Here is a 23,292-nt window from a genome sequence, read left to right as displayed (position 1 = left end):
ACTCATTAAAGAGCCTCATTTTTCCCCACATTCCTTATTCAAGGCTAAATGGGATCTCAGAATTTATTTTGCATGGCCTGACTGCTGTAAACTTTCTATACTAGTTAGAACATTTGGCTTGCAAGAAAGGAAATTAATTCCAGGTAGACTGTTTGAGTTATCTGTGACCGCATCACATACCACCCGACACTTACTGACTGCCAACAACCACAATTTACTATTTTTCATGATTCTGTGGGTTAAGAATTTAGGCAGGACTCTGACAGATTGATTTTCTGCTCCGTGTAGCATGGGCAAGGGGTCACTCTTTCAACTGCATTCAATGAGTGACTGGGTTGGACTGGAAGGGCCAGGAAAGCTCCAATCCTTTCACACAGTGTGCTCTGCATGGCCCCTCTCTTTCCAAGAAATCTTTTCTTACTCAATCGTCTGACCTGAGTTCCTTTACCTGGCAAAGAAAGCAAAGATGGAAGTCATCGGGATTCTTAACAGCTGGGTCTGGGACTGGTAGAGCATTACTCCACTGGGTTCTACTGGAGAGGAGAAAGAGATCCACCTCTTCCTGGAAGAATGACTTACACATCCAGGGAAAGAAGCTGTAAATGGCAGTTTTCTTTGGAGATTCTACTCCATTAGGCAAAAAGGGGAATTGAATACAAGGTTTCAGAGGTATCTCAAGGGTTGCAAGGACAGGGACACAGCCTAGACTCACGAAAGTTCTGCTTCTCATACACATCTTAGAAAATATAGTCACATACTATACCTCTTCAATTGCTATAATTCTTCTTAGCCCTAATTCCAAATTCCCAAGAAAGGAACTCTGGTCCAGGTCACCCTAAGTGCCTGCCTCTCATCCAATCAGCCATGACCAGAGGTGCCAGGCTACACAAACAAGGATGCTGAGTGCTTCTCAAGAGAGTGCCAAGGTCCTTTGTGAATTGAACAGACACCCAGAGGGTGCCCACAGGACTTTTAAAGCATATTAAATCTGGAATTAAACATTTGCCTGGGGAAACTTGTGTGTGCAGGTTTTGTTTTTGTTTTGTTTCCCTGGTAGGTTCCTCCATGTCTTTATCATATTTCTTTCTTTCAGAGCCTCTCAAAGGCATTTGCTCATATATTCTGTCTGCAAGGGGACAGGCAGCCTGGTGGTTTCCATTCGAGGTTGATGTCCCTCAACAGATGGATCCGAAGAAGTAATTAGGATTTGTCATTAACCTTGGTGTCCAAACACTGTGATGGAGGAGGAAGTCAAAGAGACACTGGGAGACTGTTGTTGACAAAATCTGTTGGATTTCTGTCACCTCCCCATCTCAGTTCCACCATCCCCTATAGTCTTAGCCTAGAATTTTTCTCAAAGTGTGGACAGAGGGAGAAGTGAGTAATACTGCTTGGAATTTGCTGCATCTAATTAGCTAGGCATCTTTCCTATGGCTTGACAAGCTGACAGCAAGCCACCCTGCTACATTTTTTTTTTTTTAACTTGGAGTCCTAGACATTCTGTGGATAGAACTCAGGGGTTCTGGGGCATCCTGATATTATAAACATAGTTATCTGTGTGTATGTGTTCATTTTTAAGAAGAAATATTCATAGATGTCATCAGGTTTGGGGGGATTCTGAACCCCCAAATGTTGAGAAACACTGAGTAGTACCTCAGTTTTTCAAGGGATCAGATCAACACTTTGTTATGTCCATGTATCCTTAATAATATATGGAATCTGTTTGCACAAGATGAAAACAGTGAGTGAATGAGTGAAAGTCGCTCAGTCGTGTCTGACTATTTGCGACCCCATGGACTGTACAGTCCATGGAGTTCTCTGGGCCAGAATACTGAAGTGGATAGCTGTTCCCTTCTCCAGGGGGTCTTCCCAACCCAGGGATCAAACCCAGGTCTGCTGCATTGCAGGTGGATTCTTTACCAGCTGAGCCACCAGGGAAGCCCAAGAATACTAGAGTGGGTCGAACCGGGGTCTCCTGCATTGCAGGCATATTCTTTACCAGCTGAGCTATATGGGAAGCCCCCAGTGAAAACAGATGTCTTCCTAATTCGTTAAGCAGTCCAGTGCCTGGCATAAAAAGGAGAGAGCAAATGAATGCATGTTGGATAATTCTAAACCCAACTGACTAAGTCTCTCATTGAATAATTTTAACTTTGAGGTTTACCAGACCTCATCTATAAAGTGGGGAGTTGGGGTTGGACTATGTCCATCTCCAAGTCCATCTAACCCAAGGTTCTTGAACCTTGGCACTATTTACATCTGGAGACAGATAATTCTTTCTGGTGGGTGTGGTTCTGTGCCCTGAATTTTTTAGCAGCTCCCTCTGGCTCCCTCCAACTGGATGCCTGTAGTAACTGGGACTGTTACCAAGCTGTGACAATCCAAAATGTCTCCCGACATCACCAAATGCCCCCTTGATGGGCACAATCACGCCCTGTTGAGAATCACTGCTCTAGCCTTCTTGCTGAGTGACTCAAAAAAGGAAGAAGAAACAAATGAGAATTTTTCTGCAACCATAACTCAACTTCTAGGGAAATAATAATAGTTCACCCTTACAAACACCATATGTTGGCAGGGTACTCAAAGCTTTAAGCAGATTCATCTATGTAACCCTCACAACAGCTTTATGCATTAAGTCATATTATTATCATTCCCATTTTACAGATGAGGCAACTGAGGGACAGAGAGGTTAAGCAACTTCCCAGGGTTGCACAGCTAATAAGCAAACTGGGATTGCAAACCCAGACTGGCTGGCTTCAGAGTTAGATGCCTATTCTGCTATTCTATAGAGAGATTTAAGCTATGATTTTTGCAGTAGTCATGTATGGATGTGAGAGTTGGACCATAAAGAAAACTGAGTGCCCAAGAATTGATGCTTTTGAACCGTGGTGTTGGAGAAGACTCTTGAGAGTCCCTTGGACTGCAAGGAGATCAAACCAGTCAATCCTAAAGGAAATCAGTCCTGAATATTCATTGGAAGGACTGATGCTGAAGCTGAAGCTCCAGTACTTTGGCTGCATGATGTGAAGAACTGACTCATTGGAAAAGACCCTGATGCTGGGAAAGATTGAAGGCAGGAGGAGAAGGGGACGACAGAGGATGAGATGGTTGAATGGCATCACCGACTCGATGGCCATGAGTTTGAGCAAGCTCTGGGAGTTGGTGATGGACAGGGAAGCCTGGCATGCTGCAGTCCATAGCATTGCAAAGAGCTGGACACAACTAAGTGACTGAACTGTACTGACTGATAGAGAGATAATCATTTATAGCCAAGCATTCTATTAGGAACTTTCAAATATATTGCATTACCTTTAATCCCTACTATGTCCTCTCAGAGTGACAGACTACTGTCTTTACTTCACAGATGAGATGACTGAAGTTCAGAGAGGTTAAGGCAGTTGCCCAGGGGTACACAGTCTTTTCATGGCCAAACCAAACTCTGAACTTGAATCTGTCTTTCCACATTATCTTACTGCCTTTCAGAGGTGCACGTAGGGAAGGCAATTGACAAATGACTTCAGAGCTTCAGGGAAGTGAATAATTTACAGGGTGTCTTATATATTCACTCGGGTTAAAAGATTGAGTGTCGCACACTTCTTCCTACAGTGGGGCAGTTCACCCTTCACTGTCCCTTGTGGGCCTCAGCAGCGTATTCTCTCAACCCTACTTTCCATGACAAGAAAGGGCAGGTGCAGGAGTTAGGAGGAGCCCCAACTGTAAGCACTGAAAAGAAACAAAGGCTTCATTCTTCCAAAGCGGGTAACAGCATCCAAGTAGCTAGACCCAGCCTCCAGTCTCGGCCACCTGCTGGCTGTGTACCCTTGGTAAGTGACTTTCTGTCTGTGTGCCTCCTTCCCCGCCCCCCAAAATAGGAGTGAATAATGGAACTGACCTCACAGGTTGTATGGCTTAAGGAAAACAATGCACAAGGAATGCTTAGCACAGCACCAGATAACTGTTGCTATTATTGGGTTTAAATGACCCAGTTCCTTGCCTGGCTGACTACATTAGCCCAGCGGAGCCCTCGGGCTTTCTCTCTTGGCTCCAACCCTGACCCGGGGTGACCCCCTTCCCCAAAGTGCTGGGGTCCAGACAGGAATCCCACTGACCAATCCATCAAGGAGACAGAGTAGGATCAACAGCTCCCCAGCTAGTGACAGTAATAAACAGCAGTAGAAATTAATGAGTCTGAACTGCATGCACTCTGCATGCCAGCAGCATGGCTTCATGATGGAAGGACTTAGTCATTTAAGGACAGGTTCCCGAGAGACCTTGGCGTTGGAGTCTTAGACCAGCCCCCTTCAGAGCAGCCATGTTCACAGTCTAGATGACCCAGACTAGACTTCAGGAAATGCCAAGTCTAATAAACCTAGTGGTAGCATCTCCCCACTTGGCAATTAGGGTGATGGGGAAAGCAGCATGACTCTGGAATTAATGGAGTGTGCACGTGAGGGAGAGAGAGAGAAACAACATGATGCACTCTCACTCCGCTGCGTCTTCCGAACCATCGTGCAGTCGCGCTCCATCATGGCTCTAAAGGCAGCTCTCTGTCTCCACACCATCAGTGATGGAGGCCCAGCTTTTCACCATTTTCCTCACCAGTTCAGGGACCAGCACATACAGCCAACACACCTTCACAGGCAGGGTGTTCTTCTCAGCTCTGCAGCTCACCCCATTAAACTACTTTCTGGAGCAATTGTACATCTATTAGGCTTCTCTTCAACATTCATCGAGATGTTGCAGCAATGCTGGTTTGAAAGCGCTAAAGCAGTTGCCTGAACATTTCTGGGGCCAATTTGGATTTTTTGGAGGAAGCCTGAGCTCAACCAAAAAGCAGTATCAGATCTGCAGTTGGCTGGTATCCTTGTCTGCAGAAGGCAGCCAACTAGAGCTAGGCTCCTTGCAAAAGCAGAGTGTGTACAGCTGTGTGTGTGTGTGAAAGCATGCTCTGTATGCGGGTGACAATCACACCCATGTTCCTGTGTGGTTGTAGGTTCCATCTGTGTGTGTGGTTAGAGACAGGCACATGAGTTCTGTCAGTTTCTAGTCACGGCAGCCTCTTTAAAAGCTTTAGAAAGATGGATTTCATGTGCAGATTTTAGCACCCTGGTTACACAGAAAAAAAAATGTGAGCATAGGGAGCTATTAAAGCTACAAATTTCCAGAAGAAATAATTAGCAGCAGCCACAACTGAGTAGTTACCGTGTTCCAGGCATTTTACAAACACTCTTGTTTTATCTTTGCAACAATTCCAGGTGGCAAGGACTTTGTTTTCATTAAATTTACAGATGGAAAACAGAAGCTCAGAAAGGTTATGTAACTTTCTTAAAGTCTCAGAGCCAGGAAATCGCAAAGTCCAAAGTCCAAAGCCCAAAGTCCACTGTGCACCCAAGCAAGGTCACTGCAGAATGGACACCCCAACTCCTGCATCATAAGTGCCTCACATTTCTTAATTTTCAAAGAGTGTGTGTGTGTGTGTGCAAGTGTTCATGTGCGTGTGCATGTGTGGAGAGACTCTATGTTTTCCTGGAGTTGAGTACCCAGAGAAGGTGATCAGAAACTCACAGGGTCCAAAAACTTGATTTTTCTGACATCCACAGCCAGGCAGGGAGGAACTGCCCAAACATTGCTCCAGAGAAGAGGACTTGAATCTGATTCTGACCTGAACCAGGTGGAAACAGAACTTGCATGTCAGATGGAGCAGGAATATAGGTGTAGTGGGTAGAATAATGCTGCCCTGCAAAGATGTTCACATCCTAACCCCTGGGACCTGCGGCTATGTTCCTCCCATGGCCAAAGAGACTTTGCAGGTATGATTAAGAATCTGGAGATACAGAGATTACCCTGGAATAGCCAATATAATCACATGGGTCCTTATAAGAGAGAGGTGGGAGGGTAACAGCAAGATTGGCAAATGCTACACTGCTGGCTTTGAAGATGGAGGGAGAAGCCACAAGCCAAGGAATGTGGGCAGCTTCTAGAAATTAGAAAAGGCAAAGAACAGATGTTCTAGAGCTTGCAGAAAGAACGCAGACCTGCCTGCCAGTGCCTTGACTAAGTGAAACCTATGTCAGGTATATAATCTCTAGGACTTTTGTGCTGTCATAAGCCACTAGGCTGTAATTTGTGACAGCAGCACTAAGAAGCTAACACAGAGGGGCTCCTTAAGCCAGCTAGCATGCAATGGCATCTCAGAGGCTTCCTGCTAGTATACACTGTCACCACTGAATTAGAGCCACTGGGGACAATCTTATAGTTTCAAGAGACCTGGTCCCTCCCATGTGTAGACAAAGTCTGGTGACCTGCCTGCCTCATTCCACCTAGAACCACTTTGGCATTTGAAACTCACTGTTTCAAGACTCCAGGGGCTCCATTCATATGTCCATACATTGTCTCAAAATGGGGGAAGTTGGGTTTCCTCTACCGAAAGCCCTTTCATGCTTTCCCATCACTGTTAGACTCAAGACTTTGCAGGGAATGGCCCCTGGCCACCCCTCCAGACTCATCTTCTGCCGTTCCGCCCAAGCCCTGTTAAGCAACTCTCAACTCCCTTGCACTTGCTGTTCCTTCTTCTTCCAGTGCTTTTCCTCACCCTCTTTACTGGTCCAGCTCCTCTTTATCCTCAGATCTCATTTCAGCAGTCACTTTCTCTGAGGCCCCATCCTACTTAATGTCCCTCCCTCTGAGTTCTCACAGCTTGTTCTGCAGAGTACTTTCTCTGAGCTTAATTATGATGATCGATGTGATCATGTAAAAATGTCCGAGTCTCTAGAATGCCAGCTCCATGACGCCAGGCCCCTCATCTGTTCTGCTCCCCGTTGTGTCCTCGCTGTCTACTGTCACGTGGTTTCTCCATAAATTTTCGTCACATGAATGAATAGCCCATCTGCGTCTATTTGGACAGCAAGGTCAGAGCACCCTGGGAATCCACTTCCCACCACCTCCAGGGGTTGTCTGTTGGTGCCCAGAGGAGGAGACCATTAACCTTTCTGGTGCCTCCAGAAACATCCTGGGAAACGGGAGATGCCCACCCAACTTCACTGAATAACCATCAGCTCCCCTTAAGCACCCAGCCTGGTGATGGATGGGTTTCCTGGATCTGAGGCACAAGTAGGAATCATAAAGTTAATCGGGCATGTAAAGACATAACTAGAGAGTGACAGCCACGTACAGTGTCCAGCTAATTGGGCGCTTAATGTGGAGACATTAGACAGGCAAACAAAGCTAGCCTGCCGATGCAGATGGATCTTCTCCGTCAGTGAAGGTCCTTCAGTTTCAAAACACCAGGAGAAATCTTGATGCTTTAGCCTCAGCATCTGAGAATCCCTGAGTGTTGCCCAGGGGAGGAAGCTTGAGGTGCATCTCATCTAACTGCTCACATTTTGTTTGGGTGAAAGCACGCAGAGCACAAAGCTTTTTCTAGGTCATTGCCTGGATGAGGGGTAGGATTTAAGGCCATGGCTTTTAACCCTTGGCTTACATGTTCTCTATCTCCAAAAATGCTAATTTTATTGTCTAACATAAAGTAGCTCATGTTTATCATAGAAAGTTAAGAAAGTATAGAGGAGTCCAGCTAACTGGGTGCTTAAGGGAAGAGGGTAGCACAGGTATTAAAGACGGAAGTAAAAGTTACTCATAATCCCACCACCTGGAAATGATCATTGTGAATATTTCAGTGTGTTTCTTTTCTAATTTTTTTTTTTTGGCCTGATGCACACTAGGCACATGTATTCAGATGAGCATGTTCCAAACCCAGCCTTGTATCACGATCACAGTTCTGCATGGATTTGGGGGGTTTTCCTCCACTTAACATAACGAGGAGAGCATTTTCTTGTGTGATTTGTCCCACTGCTTCCTTCCCTACCGAAGCATTTCTCAAAATGTGGCCAAAAATTCACCAGCACCAGGATCCCATAGGGAGCTACTCCAAACTACAGACACTTGGAACCCATCCCAGTCCCATAGAATCTGAATGTTGAACACTCTTCTAGGGTAATCTAGATGGACCATCCATTTGCAGAACATACCCGCATGCAGTGGCTGTCAACAGGACCATAGGCTGAAATACTGGTTTCCGAGTGTAATCAAATCCATAACTGAGAAGTTTTAGAGCTGGGACTCCAGGCGTTGGTTGTTGTTGTTTTTTTTTAATTCTTCTGGGTCATTAACATGCATTGAGGGTTACAGGCATCTTTCATAGTGCATATAGGACTTTCCTGCCAAGACTGGTAACAAGAAACATTCCTTATGGGGTGAAGAAACTGAAATATTTTATCACCAGGATAGACTCATCTATGACTCATGGTCTTCATGACATAATTTGGACTTAGTTCCCTGCAAAGTTTTATTTCCAAATTTATGCTCCTTGGCTATTCAGGTCCTCCCTGTTGAGGCCCTAGCATCTGGGGCTGCAGAGAGATTGTCCGAATGGTCAGGCTACAGGAAACACCCCCACACCTGCCACCCTGTTCATCCCTGTCTTTGAGCAGAGAAGGAAGGTCTGCCCAACCCTACTCCACTACCTCTCTCTTTATTGGTCTGTACTGAATTCACAAATAACAAGGGTCGCTATGCTGAGAGATCTGGATAATGATCTTCAATCTGTTTTTCCATGCCGTTTGCTGCCACTGATATAAGCTAATGAGACACTCCCAGTACAATGCGTGTTAATGGGGCCTTTTGGAGTTGAGGACTGAATGATGGAAGGAGCAAGCATCTTGAGAGGGATGCAAGAGTGTGGGTTTGCAAGTGGCGGCAGCTGAGCCTTCTAGGTTTCCTGAGTAAAGTATGCTGCAGTTTAGAATTGGGTCATCTAGCCCATGCTCTCTTCCTGAGCTGGGTTGGCAAAGCTTGACTCGAGGCAGAAGGCCACGAGGGGAACTCATGGAAAGCAAAGATGGTTTACTGGCGCAGAGAACTAGATTCTAGCCCAGGCTTAGTGCTCTCTGTGCTTTGGGACTACCCCCTTCACTACCATCACCACCACTGATAGAGTGAGAAGAACAAAATGTAACTACTTTCTGGCTAGATTAATCACTTCATCTGGCTGTGGATGAAGGGAAAAAAATGTAAAAACAAATATGTGTCCCCCAAAAAGAAAAATATATATATATGACACTGTGCAATTACCATCCCCTGCCTCCATTAGCTTACCATTGTCGCGTAACATTTGGTAATTCTATGGCATTGAAAAGCATCTTCAAATCTGTCTGCTCCAGACAACTTCAAACTGTTTCTTTAAATAGTGGAACCAACTTTCTGAAGGAAATCTAATCCAAAAGCTCAAACAAATGAAAGAGATAAACACAGATATACTCTGAATGAAATATCTCTCAGCATTACTCCTGCTATACCACTCCAGTGAGTGGCCCCAAGATGGTCTCTGAGGAACCTCTGGGGTGCCATAAAACACAATTTGACAATGACCAACTTAGCCCAACACCTTCTCCTTTACAGATGAGGAAATTGCATCCCAGAGAGGCAAAATTCAAGGCTAACATCCAGATTTCTCCATCCTACATCGGGGACTCTTTAGGGGAACAAGATGGCAGCTCAGTTGTTGGGTGTCTTATCCCAACTTCTGAGAAGTCAGAGGCAAAAGAGACAGAATCATGTGTGCAACTTGGTACCTACCAGTGATTGAGGCCCCACTGATGTGAGAAAGGCAACGGAACAGAGCAGGGGGAGACTGGACTGTTCAAGAAGGTCCCCATGGCTCTGCTCGGCAGTAGCAGCAGCAAGGTCTGAATAAGAACAGGGACTTGAAGGACTTCCCTAGTGGTCCAGTGGTTAAGATGCTATGATTCCACTGCAGGTGTGCACAGGCCCATGCCTGGTCAGGGAACTAAGATTTTTTATTTACTTAAATGTAGAAAAAAAAAAAGAACAGGGACTCAAAAACCACACTGCCAGACTGCCTGAATCTGAGTTCAGGCTTTCCCTACCCACCTCCCTGCTGTGTGACTTGAGTACCTCAATTCACCTCTCTGTGCTTCACTTTTCTCATTTGGAAAATGAGGAAAAGAATAGTCTTCAGCTTGCAGTGCTGCTGGAAGGATTTGTTGAGGAAATCCACGTGGAGTGCTCACCTCTGTGCCTGGCACATTGTAAGTGCTCAGTAGACACTGGCTACTGGTGTACTGAGACAGCACCGGGAGCCCCTGGATTTGGTTACCTCGCATCATTGCATCATCCTATAAAAACCATTTCTAGGGAAAATGTGGGAAGGGTTGGGGCAGAGGCAGAGGAAGAGAGCGTGCTGTCTTTGCTTTTTCACATGCTGCCTCCCTAAACAGCTCTGTCTGATCAGGGTCACAGCAGGCTCTAGCGCCCACAAGCTGCTTTTGGCTCCTCTGTGGGCTCCCCTGTTGAATGGAACACAGAGAAGCTGCTATTTATAACACAGCGACTAGAGCGCTTTGAGCGGATGGCGGGACCGAGGAGAGATGGCTGTGGGGAGAATCAGCATCAGGTAGCTGCCAGCAGGGCTGGCCAGGGACCTCCTGGACCCTGTGATGCCCAAGTGCCATCCCAGTGGTTCTCATGCCTCTGGTGTCCACAGCTGACAGCCAGCACGTGGAGGGGTGCGCAGGGTCCAACTTCATCTGAGTCCACTGGCAGTGGCTGGAACGGAAACGATAAGGTTTTGTTTGGGGGAAAAAGCAGGAGATGACTTCAGGCTGATGTGTGCATACTAAGTTGCTTCAGTTATGCTCAACTCTTTGCCACCCCATGGACTATAGCCCTCCAGGCTCCTCTGTCCATGGGGATTCTCCAGGCAAGAATACTGGAGGTTGCCATTTCCTTCTCCAGGGGATTTTCCTGACCCAGGGATCAAATCTGTGTCTCTTACATCTCCTGCAGGGATGGCAGGTGGGTTACCACTAACGCCACCTGGGAAGCCCCTCAGGCTGGTGGGAAGTGTCAAAAACAACCCACTTGAGATTGAAGCAGGATGCCCCCACAGATAGAGTCATTATGTGCAGCCTTGTGCTATTCAGAGTGTGTTCTGGGACCAGTAGCATAGTGTGGAATCACTTGGGAGTTTTCTAGAAACACACACCTCAGGCCTCACCCCAGACCTGATGCCTTGGAATCTGCATTTTAACAAGATACCAGTGTGACTTGTATGCACATTAAGTTTGAGAAGGGTTAGCATAACACATGGGCTTCCCTGGTGATTCAAAAGGTAAAGAATCTGCCTGCAATGCAGGAGACCTGGGTTCAGTCCCTGGCACAGGAAGATTCCCCTGGAGAAAGGAACGGCAACCCACTCCAATATTCTTGCCTGGAGAATTTCATAGACAGAGGAGCCTGGCGGGCTACAGTCCGTGGGGTTGCAGAGTCAGACATGACGGAATGACTAACAGACACACACTCACGCACACACAGTGTAGCACATAAGATACATGGGTTTCAGTTTTAGCTTTGCTACTTCCTAGCTGTGTGACCTTGGGCAAGTGATTTAATTTTAAAGAAAGTGACTCACTTTCTTTACCTGCAAAATGGCTTATTAATAGTACCTCCTAGGGTTGGATGGCAAAGCACTTCATACCATGCCAAGCGTATAATAAGCACTATGTATTCAGTAAGTATAAGCTGCTATTATATGTCACTTGACATTCAATTCAGCTTGCTTTTGCTGATTACATATTTAGGAGGCGGGCTGCATTCATTCATTCATTCATTCATTTGACCATCATGTGTGAACACTCACTGTGGACCAGGCACTGTTCTGGCCCTGAGGACAAGATCCCTGACCCAGGGGAGTTCGTAGTCTAGAGATGGACTCACAGTTAATTAATTACTTAATGTAGACAATCCCACAATTACTTATACATGTGGCAAGTGCTATGCAGAAGGGTTGCAATTAGAGTAAATAAAATGGGTAGTCAGAGAAGTTTTCTAAGGGGAGGGGATATTGGAATATGAAATATATATGGAATATGAAGGATAAGGGGGATCTAGACAGGAAAATTGTGTGTGTGTGCGAGAGAGAGAAAGATCACAAAGATGTGCAATGGGCAAAGGCATGTTTCAGGCACAAGGAACAGAATGTACAGAAGCACTGAGGCAGTTAGGAAAACTATAACTCAAAGAAGACCAGGGTAACCAGAGCAGTGGTTCTGAAACTTTTGCCAGAATCCCCTGGAGGGGTTGCTAAAGCAGATTGCCAGGCCCTGCCCTCCAGACTCTCTGACTAGATTATTCTGGAGTGGGGCCCAAGAATTTTCATTTCTGACAAATTTCCAGGAGACACTGGTGCTAATGGTCTGGTCATCAGACTTAAAGAACCACTGAACTATAACACTGAAGTAAAACTAAGAGGGAGAAGAAGTTTAGGGTTTTATCCAGGGCCAGACCACATAGGATCACGGAAACCTTGTGAAATGGGAACCAGCTAAAGGTTTTAGGGGGAAGAGGGAGTGCCATGATCAGATTTATGTTTTAGGAATTTCTCCATGGCTGTGGTGGGGAGAACAGACAATAGAAGGAGATGAATGAAGACACAGAGACCGAGAGGTTCCTGCAGTCATCTGGAGGGGACATGTCTGTGGCTTGGCTGCGGTGAAGACAGTGAAGTGGGTGGATTCTGGAAACGTTATGGAGTTAGATACAATAAGATTTGGTAGGGTCATTGAAGGTCTGGAGAGTAGGGGCTCAGGAAGACCCTCTAGGTTTCTGGTTGGAGCAAGTTAGTGGATAGTCCTACTGCTTCCTGAGAATGGGAGCAGATTCCCTGGGGATGGAATGAAGAGCAACCAAGATGAAGAGTTGAGATGAAAGTGCAAGTTTGAGACCCAAGTGAAGACATCGTGTAGACAATCTGGAGTTCAGAAGACAATGTCCCTGGAGGAGGTGACAGGAGAAAAGATTAAAGTTCCTAATCTGAAGTTAGTAGAATAGATAGACTTTTGGGTACAGGAAAGGGGTTCCATGATGTTCTGAAATATATCAGAATGTATGTACCTTTTTTCTGGGGAGTGGCCCAATTAGTCATCATCAGATACTCAAGAATATGTGCCCCAGAGAAGGTTAAAGCCATCAGCCAGGTATTGAGGGAGATGCTGGTGGTCCCTGGTCCTGTAAGGTCCATATAACCCTGACTCTGCTTCCAGGCGCCTGGTGGACCGCCTAGAGAACATGAGGAAGAACGTGGCCGGGGACGGGGTAAACCGCTGCATCCTGTGTGGAGAACAGCTGGGGATGCTGGGCTCCACCTGTGTGGTGTGTGAGGACTGTAAGAAGGTACCGTCTCCCTCCCCTTCCCTGCTTCCCTGCACATCCCATGCAGAGGGCCTAAGCCTAGGGTCCAGCCTTTTGGGGGCCTTTGCTCTTAGGGATGGAGCTTGGGTTGATTCCTTCTAGCATGCTCTTGTGCCTGTTCATGGTTCCTCCCCTAGATGTCATGCTGACCCTTCTGTACCCTTGGAGCTCTGCTTCATACAGTATGACCTTGGGAGAATGAGGCAGAACATGAACTATGGTTGAACCTACAGGTATTCTGGCTCAGCAAGATATTGGTCATCCTAAAGAGCATACTGGGGGACTTCCTGGTAGTCTAGTGGTTAAGACTCAGTGATTCCGCCATGGGAGGGTGCAGGTTCAATCCCTGATTGGGGAACTAAGATCCCATGTGGCCAAAAAAAAACAAAAAACAAAAAACGCTGGGCTTATGCCTATACATGTGTACATGGACAGCATACACAGCAAGCTCTACCCTGGGTTACAGTAGAAGCCATTTTAGAAAGCCCCTCTCTAGCCAAGTTAGGCCAAGTTAGACTTTGGTCTTCTTAAGCATTCACTCTTTTTTTTTTTTTTCAGATTTCTTGACATGTACTATTTTTAAAGTCTTTATTAAATTTGTTACAATATTGCTTCTGTTTTATGTTTTGGTTTTTTGGCTATGAGACATGTGGGATCTTAGCTTCCCAACCAGGGATCAAACCCGCACCTCCTGCATTGGAAGATGAGGTCCTAGCCACTGGACTGGCAGGAAAGCCTCAAGCATTCACTCTTGGGGCTTGTATGCTCTCCACCTTGTACCCTCTGCCCAGGTTGTCTGCACTTGACCATTCCAGGACAGAAACACAACTGTCCTTGGGTCCGTCTGATTCCCAGGAAAGGAATTCAAGGGAACAATCCAGCTGGAGAGATCCATAATATCACCTGACTTCTCCTACTTGGGGTCCCAATTAGCATTTAGAATGGAATACTGGGGGAAGGTTATCTACTCCAAAAAACCTGCCTTCTGTAGCCAACTAGATGTGAGAATTTTGTGACCTGTTTTGATTGGCAGGAAACTCAGCCAAAAGTATAATGTTCCATCACATAGTCACAACATGTACTCAGATAACTTCCTTCTTTGTAAGGAGTTGAATCTGTAGTCATAGTCTAGGTTGTCTCCAGTTCATTTGGGAAAGAAAGAAGAAATAAAGTAAGAAACAGATAAATAGTCGCTCTTTAAAGAATTATGTCAATGATCTCCCTGGTGTGGATGCTGAAAACTCAGGCCCCACAGAGACTCTTGGAGAATCCCTGCATTGAGGGCTTGGGAATGACTCCAGTTCTTGTTATCAGAAATCAAGACTCAAATTAGAACTTTATTCTAACTGGCCTTGGTCATGGGAGGCAGGTGAGGAACAAGGGAGAATGGGGCTTCATTGCCACCCTTCCCAGCCATTTCTGATTGCCAGCAGTTCCGAGCCTGACATATCTTAAGTGTGCACTGGGCTGTGTTTTGTCTCCAGAATGTCTGCACCAAGTGTGGGGTGGAGACCTCCAACAACCGCCCACACTCTGTGTGGCTCTGCAAAATCTGCATCGAGCAGAGAGAGGTGAGTGGACGGGTCCCATTTGGCTCCTGGAGCCTACTGTGTCGGTGCTCTGAGGACAGGGAGCAGAGTGGAAAATTAGCATTCATCAAGACGGAGCAATAGTGCTCAGCTGCCATGCCTTCATCTTCTACCTCTCCTCGTCCAGGTGTGGAAGCGCTCTGGAGCATGGTTCTTCAAGGGCTTCCCCAAACAGGTCCTCCCACAGCCTATGCCCATAAAGAAGAACAAGCCCCAGCAGCCAGTCAGTGAGCCTGTGCCCGCTGCCCCTGAGCAGCCCACTCCTGAGCCCAAGCACCCTGCCCGGGCTCCAACTCGAGGTAGGAAAATACAGCTGCTTCTTTCAGGACCAAGGGCAGATCTTGGCTAACTGGTCTACTTGAAAGGTGTCCTGACATCATGTCTGTGTTTCTGCCCAGCTGGTGGATAGCCAGCCAGCCTCTGGGCTTCGGTCTAGAACTCCTATGTCCCTTTCACAACTCACTATGAACCCTTATCAAGAGAGTAGCACAGGGACTTCTCCAGCAATGCCAGGCTCCCAAAAGGCTTTGTTGTCATCCCTGATGGAGTATTTAGAGGTACAGCAGAGATGGAAGTCAAAATTAGGAACTAAGAAAGGCTCCCAGCACCAAAATACACACTGGAATCTGGAGGACAAGGGATTGGAGGCTTGCTGAAAAGGCCTTATTTTCTCCTGATATTTCTTATATCAATCACCAGCAAATCCAAAACTGGACTAATTAAAAGTGAAAGATGAATAAAAAGGAAATTAGCAAAAAGAAAATTACTGCTACTATGGATATTATCACTATTATCTATTTTATTAATTATTAAAATGATAAAAAGAGTGACAAAACAGTAAAAAAAAATGTAACCTCAATAGAACACATTTTAATTTAATAAGGCCACCAAGACTGACCACATAAAGCTCTTGCAGTACTTTTGATGAAGTGATAAAAACTGGTCTGAAGGACAATTCCAGAGTTGAGAGCAGGCAGTACTTCTGAAAGGAATGTTATAGTTGAAGGTCGCCAAAATTGAAGTGCCCAATCATAGGTTCTCAAGGCACCCAGTAACATGTCTGACACTCAAAAGGCACTCAACAAATACTTTTATCCTGGCAAGGCATGAGCAATTTCTGCTCTTTGCAGAGACTCACCAAACTGTCAACATACTCTGTAGCCCTGGGTTTCCATCACTAGAGCATCTTTCTCCCTGGTTAAGCATTACTCCCTCTAAGATGAGAAGACTGCATAGCGTAACTGTCAACATCTTGAGTATCTGAGCCCAGGAATACCTGAATTTGAATTCCAGCTTTGCAGCCTACAAGTTGTGTTAGCTTGGATGAGTAATCTAACTTCTCTGAAACTCTTTCCTCATCTATAAAATGAGGTTAATAATTCAAGGGGTTATTTTGAAGATTAAATGAGATGCTACAGGCACACCTTGTTTTATTGCACCTGCTTTATTGCACTTCACAGTAATTGCAGTTTTTCACACACACAAAAATGATTTGTGATCATTTTTTGGTCTTTGATGTTACCATGGCAATTGTTTTGGCATTTTTTAAGCAATGAAATATTTTTAAATTAAGGCATGTACATTTTTTAAGACATAATGATATTTCATACATAATAGATTTAGAATTATGCCCATGATATGAGCTTTCAGTATTCTTTTAACAAGCAATTACTGAACACCTAGTGAGTTCCAGGCTCTGTTCTAAGCCCTAGGGAGTCAGTGAATGAAGCAGATAAAATCCGTGCTTTCATGCAATTAAAGTTTAGTGGGACAAACAGATGCTCAACAAACAGCTAATGCAAATACAATAAATATCAGGTAGTTATAGGTGCCTGGAAGAGAAGTGAAACAGGTAGAGGGGATAGAAGCTTCATGTTGGGCAGAATGGTCAGAGAAGGGCTGTCTGAAGAGATGATACTTGGGAGAAACTGACCAAGGTGGTTAAAAGTGCCCATAAAATCTTTGGGAATATCGCTTGCAAAGGGCTTGAGGTTGGAGCATGCCTGATGAGTCCTAGGGAAAATCAAAGTAAGTGAACAAAGCACATTCTAGAAAGAATACAGAACTGATGATCCCAACTCATTTGCAAAGGAAATAATGTGATATTGTAGGCAGTCTCTACATTAGAGGGGAAGTTGGGAGAGGAAATTTTTAATTTTTTTTTTTTTAGCTCTGAGGAATGGTGGACAGACCCTTTTGTGAGCTCCTAAATGATGCCTCTTCAAAAACATCAAATACATACCCCTGGTCAGTTTTTTCTCTCTCTGCAGGTGACACTGAAGACAGGAGGGGCCCAGGTCAGAAGACAGGTGGGTTCTGCCGACTCTGTCTTCTACTCTGGGGACAGGAGTCCTTTCCCCCATTCCTCAGGTGCCCTTTCTGCATTCAATTAATGCTTTCCTTCCAGGCCCTGACGTGACTTCTGCTCCTGGGCGAGGAAGCTACGGGCCTCCTGTGCGCAGGGCCTCTGAGGCACGAATGAGCTCCTCTGGCCGGGACTCAGACAGCTGGGACCAGGGCCACAGCATGGCTGCTGGGGACCCCAGCCAGAGCCCAGCAGGTGAGAGAGTTGGGCAAAGCCGGACAGGCTTCCTGGAGGAAGAGAAACAAAAGGAATGGGGAGGACAGTGTTTTATCCGTTTATTCATTGGCCATTGGTAGACATTCAGTGAACACTTGTTGAATGATTGGGTGAGTCAATGGATGGATGAACAAAGACCAAAATGAACAACCAAACAAGCTGTGCTAATGCAGGACCCTGAGATAAGACCTGGGGATTAGTTAGTTCCAGCCAGAGGTGGCCAAGTACTTTCTGTTCTGAGCATTCAAGCATCTCTCCTGTGAAAAAGGTTTCAATTCAGGACTTACCTGGTGGTCCAGAGGTTAGGACTCAACACTTTCCATTGCAGGGAGCATGAGTTTGATCCCTGGTCAGGGAACTAAGATCCCACAAGCCACTCAGCATGGGCAAAAATAATAATAATAATCAGGATTTCCCTGGTGGTCCAGTGTTTAAGACTCCATGCTTTCAATGCAGGAGACACAGGTTTCATCCTGGGTTGGAGAACAAGGATCCCACATGCCACAGGGAAGTCGCTCAGTCGTGTCTGACTCTTTGCGACCCCATGGACTGTAGCCCATCAGGCTCCTCCATCCATGGGATTCTCCAGGCAAGAGTACTGGAGTGGGTTGCCATTTCCTTCTCCACCACATGCCACAGGCTGCAGCCCAAAAAAAAAAAAAGAGGATTTACTATAAAGCCTACACATTTTTACTTCTGGAAATAAAAGTTATACATTTTTTTTAAAGATGTAAATTCAGGAAAGGTAGGATCCAGCTCAGTGAGGTGAGCGAGGACAAGGCATTCTTCCGGGAATGTCTTAGCTTCTGGGTACCAGGAGCTGCTATGTGTATCATCCACATTTGATCCCCCAGCAGCTCAGCAAGAGGCAGTAGCACATAAAAGTCTCAGGTAGACTCCAGAGATCAAACACCTGACTTCAAACCCTGGCTCTGCTGCTAACTAATCAGGAGACATTAGGTGGGCTCCTTAACCCTTCTGTGCCTCAGTTTACCCATTTGTAAAATGGAGCTCATAAAGCACCTACCTCACAGGGTGTGAAATTAAATAAGTTATTATAAATAAGCCATCAGCCCATTGTTATCAAGTGGGTAGAGTTATTGCCTGCATGAAGCATCTGAGGTTCAGTGAGGGTGAGTGACCAGCCCAAAGACACATAGCTTATAAAAGAAAAATCTGGGATACAAAACTAAGTCCTCATGAAGGTAAGAACAGTCTTTCAGGACTTACTTAGCCATCCAGGGGTTAAGACTCAACGCTTTCACTGTAGGAGGGGCACGGGTTTGATCCCTGGTTTGGGAACTAAGATCCCATACGCCACAAGGTGCGACAAGAAAACAAAAAAAGAAATCTGCTTGACACAAGTACCAAAATAAATTCCGAATTGATTTTTAAAATCTACCAGATTTTGAGTGTTTACTACATGCCAGGCACTGTTCTGAGCACTTTGCATGTATTGTATCATTATGTGTCTCCACCACAGCCTTGTGAGCTAGGTACTGTTATCCCATTTGACAGATGAGGAGACTGAGGCCCAGAGAGGACAAGTCATTTGTGCAAAGTCATAGATGTTGGGAGCAACATCACAGAACCTGGGCTTTTCAATACCCATGTTGCTGCTGTGACTTGCTCAGGGTGATCTAAGTATTGAAAAGATAGAACACACTGAGAGGAGGAGTAGAAGGTCTGAAAGAGCCGAGAATATCAGGGAGCTTCCTCCAGTTTATACCCAGAGGACCGTACCTTATGCCAGCTCACCAGTCCCAAGCTTCTTCCTGCTTTGACTGCATGTGTGTGCACGTGTCTGTGTGTGTGTGTAACATGACAGGCTCTTTTCTTTCCCCTTCAGGTTTGAGACGGGCCAACTCAGTCCAGGCTTCTAGACCTGCCCCAGCCTCAATGCAGAGCCCGGCACCTCCCCAGCCTGGGCAACCAGGTACCTGCCACCCACTTGCCCACCCAGGTCGTCACTCAGCTGTGACCACAATACCTCCCACCTTTGCTTGCAGAATCCGCTGGGCTTTTTGCAAAGCTACAGCCACTGCCAAACTCTAAACTCTTTCAAGACCCTTAGAATGAGAACTACTAGAATAGAATGAGGCTGGGAGCCCAGCATGGGTGGGAGGGGGTGGGTAGCATCATATCCACCTAAACGCAAGAAGTGACAGTATTTCATCCCCCAGGGTGTCCCACCTTCCAGTACTGTCACTCTGCTCTCAATTCTCACCACATACGTCTACCATCTGCCCTCTTATTTCCTTAACATTTTCTTCAAATTGACCTCCTTTAAAAACATAACTGAGAGAAGTTGTTATCATAAATTCTCTCTCAAGGAAAATTTAAGGACCTTGGACTTTAACAAAAAGGCAAATGTTCTCAGACAGGTATGTGAGATTCAGCAAGAAATAGTGGCAAGAGATTAGTAACATGAGAAAATTTGAGCACATACGGCTTGTATAAAAGAATGGAAATAATTCCTAATAGGTGCATTTAAAAAGCTGTTATTTTAGGTATTTCCCTGGTGGTCCAATGGCTAAGACTCCATGCTCCCAATGCAGGGGAGCTGGGTTCAATCCCTGGTCAGGGAACTAGATCCCACACGCTGCAACCAAGACCTGGTGCAACCAAATAAATAAAATATTTTTAAAATTTTGTTATTTTAAAAGAAACCTATAATAATGGGAAACCAGCATTCCATACCAGAAAAAAAGAGAGTGTATTATTAATAGTTTGCTAGGGCAGTCATGAATATTCATTGGAAGGACTGATGCTGCAGCTGGAGCTCCAATACTTTGGCCACCAGATGTGAGGAGCCAACTCATTGGAAAAGACCTTGATGCTGGGAAAGATTGAAGGCAGGAGGAGAAGGGGACGACAGAGGATGAGATGGCTGGGTGGCATCACCACTCAATGGACGTGGGTTTGGGTGACCTCCGGGGGATAGTGAAGTACAGGGAGGCCTGCCGTGCTGCAGTCCATGGAGTCTCAAAGAATAGGACACAACTTAGTGACTAAACAGCACAAAGGGCAGTCATAGCAAATATCTCAAGCTGGGTGGCTTAGAATAAAGGAAATGTATTGTGGCCCAGTTCTAGAAGCCAAAAGTCCAAAATCAAGGTGTTGCCAGGGTTGGTTCCTTTCATGAGCTGTGAGAGAGAATGTGTCCCATCCTCTCCCCTCGCTTCTGGGAGCCTCAGGCATTCCTTGGCTTGTAGAGGGATCTTCACATCATCCTCCTTCCATGCTTGGGTCCTGTGTGTCCAAATTTCCCCTCGTTATAAGGGAATAGTCATATTGGATTAGGGCCCAGCCTAATGACTGCATCTTAACTTGGTCATCTGCAAAGACCCTTTTCCTAAATATTCACATTCACAGGGACTGGGAGTTTGGACTTGAACATCTTTGGGGGAATGCAATTCAACCTATTGTGGAAGCTATTATAAAAATTAGTATACTGGGTCTTCTCTGGTGGTCTAGTGGTTAGGAGTCTGCCTGCCAATGCAGGGGGACATGGGTTTGATCCTTGTTCTGGGAAGATCCCGCATGCCATGGGGCAAATAAATCGATGTACCACAACTACTGAGCCTGTGTGCCTAGAGCCCGTGCTCTGCAACGAGAGACACCCAGTGATAAAAAGCCTGCGTACAGCAATGAAGAGTAGACCCCACTCACCACAACTAGAGAAAGCTCACACACAGCAACAAGGACCTAGCACAGCCTATATTAAATTATAATTTAATTTATAAATTAAATAAATCTTTAAAAGATTAATGTACTGAAGATAAAAGAGTGCAGTGATATTCTCAGTACACTGGCCTACTGAAGGTTTGGAGCCTGAGGCCTGTCCTCTTTTGCTTTTTCAAAAGGGACACTTATAAAGACGTGCTAAAGACACTTATAGAGACGTGTTAAAGAAAAGTAGCACCGCAGTAAGACTTTTCCCATGATGGGATCAGTATCGAACCAATGGAGCCCAGAATGGCTTTCTCACTGTGTCATTGAATGTTATTTTTATTTCATGCCCCAAACCTGTGGCTCTCTCCCACATCCCAAGCTTTGGAAATGTAGAGAATCCTCTGGACTGGTAATGACCCGGTAATAATGGTGGACACAAAGCATGGACTCGCCTGTTACCTTGCAAGTGATTCTTATTCCATTAGCTCGTTGACCTCATAACAGCCAGCAAAACGTGAAGAGCAGGTATCACCAGCCCCACTGGTGATGGGAGGAAGTGGGGAGGAAGCTGAGATTCAGGAGGGAAGGACTGGGGCTTGAAGCTAGGCCTGTCCAGCCCCAGGATCCCCGCAGTGGGACTGTTCCTGCACCCCTGGATACCTCTGCACATCATCCACCACCCCTGGGCCTGCGTCTGCACCGTGAAGTGAGGAGGGCTTGGAGCAAACCCTCAAATGATGTCGCCTTCTCTGTTCCAAGCTTCTTTCTGTCTTTGCCCTACTCAGGACCCCCAGGAGGCAGCAGACCCAGTCCAGGGCCGACAGGACGCTTTCCAGATCAGAGACCAGGCAAGTGTTCACTTCTTTTTGTGCCTGTGCACAAAAAGTATTGTCATATATTAGATGACATATACTCTGTGCATATATTAGGAAAATGTTTAAATAATAGCTATTACTTTGTCAACAAAGGTCCATCTAGTCAAGGCTATAGTTTTTCCAGTAGTCATATATGGATATGAGAGTTGGACTATAAAGAAAGCTGAGCACCGAAGAATTGATGCTTTTGAACTGTGGTGTTGGAGAAGACTCTTGAGAGTCCCTTGGACTGCAAGGAGATCCAACCAGTCCATCCTAAAGGATATCAGTCCTGAATATTCATCAGAAGGACTGATGCTGAAGCTGAAGCTCCAATACTTTGGCCACCTGATGCACAAAACATACTTTGGCCACCTCTCTTTCACTAATTGAGAGAGAGAGAGAATGACAGAGACGGAGGCGGAGAGAGAGAGAGCAGGGGCTACCAGACATTGGCCCATTCTGCATCCTGAGACCTAGCTGATGATCTCTAAGGGATCCCCCGAATTCTAAAACTCTAGAGAGTCAGTACTAACATTTGATGGACAGAAAATGACAATACATTCAGTGGTTAAGAGCACAGGCTGCCTGGATTCAAATCACTGCTTCTTCACTTCCCAACTGTGTGACCTTAGGTAAGTCACTTAACTTCCCTGAGCCTCATTTTCCTCATCTCTAAAATGAGAATAACACAAAGACCTACCTCATAGAGTTGTTGTGAGGATTAAGTAAACTGAGACATAGAAAACCTTAGCACGTGGCCTCTGCCCATCACCTGCTGCCCCTGGGCCTGTGTCTACACCTGTGAAGTGGAGGCAGGGCGGTGCTTGGGGCAAACACTCAAGTGATGTCTCCTTCTCTGTTCCAAACTTCTTTCTTTCTTTGCCAAGATCACTCCAAGTGACAGTGATTATTACATGATATATATGTAACAGCCCCAATCAATACAACGTGTTCACTGCTTGCTAATGCACCAGGTGCTGTGCGATGGGCTCAGTTCCTCAGTCGTGTCTGACTCTTTGTGACCCCGTGGACTGTAGCCCACCAGGCCCTGTGTCCTTGGGTTTCTCAGGCAAGAATCCTGGAATGGGTTGCCGTTTCCTCCTCCAGGGGATCTTCCTGACCCAGGGATCAAACCCGTGTCTCCTGCATCTCCTGCATTGGCAGGTGGATTCTTTACCACTGAGCCTCCTGTGCATATAGTAGAGAAAAAAATGTTTAAATGATAGCTATTACTTTGTCAACAAAGGTCCATCTAGTCAAGGCTATAGTTTTTCCAGTAGTCATATATGGATATGAGAGTTGGACTATAAAGAAAGCTGAGCAC

General features: G+C 45.7%; 1 protein-coding gene across 1 annotated transcript in view; it reads left to right on the top strand.

Annotated features, from left to right (window-relative positions):
• The window catches only part of RPH3A (rabphilin 3A), a 102,595-nt gene that overhangs the window by 58,133 nt on the left and 21,170 nt on the right, over nt 1–23,292 (top strand). The window contains exons 6-12 of the mRNA XM_010828592.1: nt 13,119–13,248; nt 14,751–14,837; nt 14,983–15,154; nt 17,126–17,164; nt 17,263–17,415; nt 19,286–19,372; nt 21,897–21,959. Of these exons, the coding sequence (XP_010826894.1) occupies nt 13,119–13,248; nt 14,751–14,837; nt 14,983–15,154; nt 17,126–17,164; nt 17,263–17,415; nt 19,286–19,372; nt 21,897–21,959 (731 nt within the window). The remainder of the gene's footprint in view (nt 1–13,118; nt 13,249–14,750; nt 14,838–14,982; nt 15,155–17,125; nt 17,165–17,262; nt 17,416–19,285; nt 19,373–21,896; nt 21,960–23,292) is intronic.

The sequence above is a fragment of the Bison bison genome, unplaced genomic scaffold (assembly GCF_000754665.1).
Source record: "Bison bison bison isolate TAMUID 2011002044 unplaced genomic scaffold, Bison_UMD1.0 scf7180017864495, whole genome shotgun sequence".
Taxonomy (NCBI): Eukaryota; Metazoa; Chordata; class Mammalia; order Artiodactyla; family Bovidae; genus Bison; species Bison bison.
This window is presented reverse-complemented; position numbering and strand designations above follow the sequence as displayed.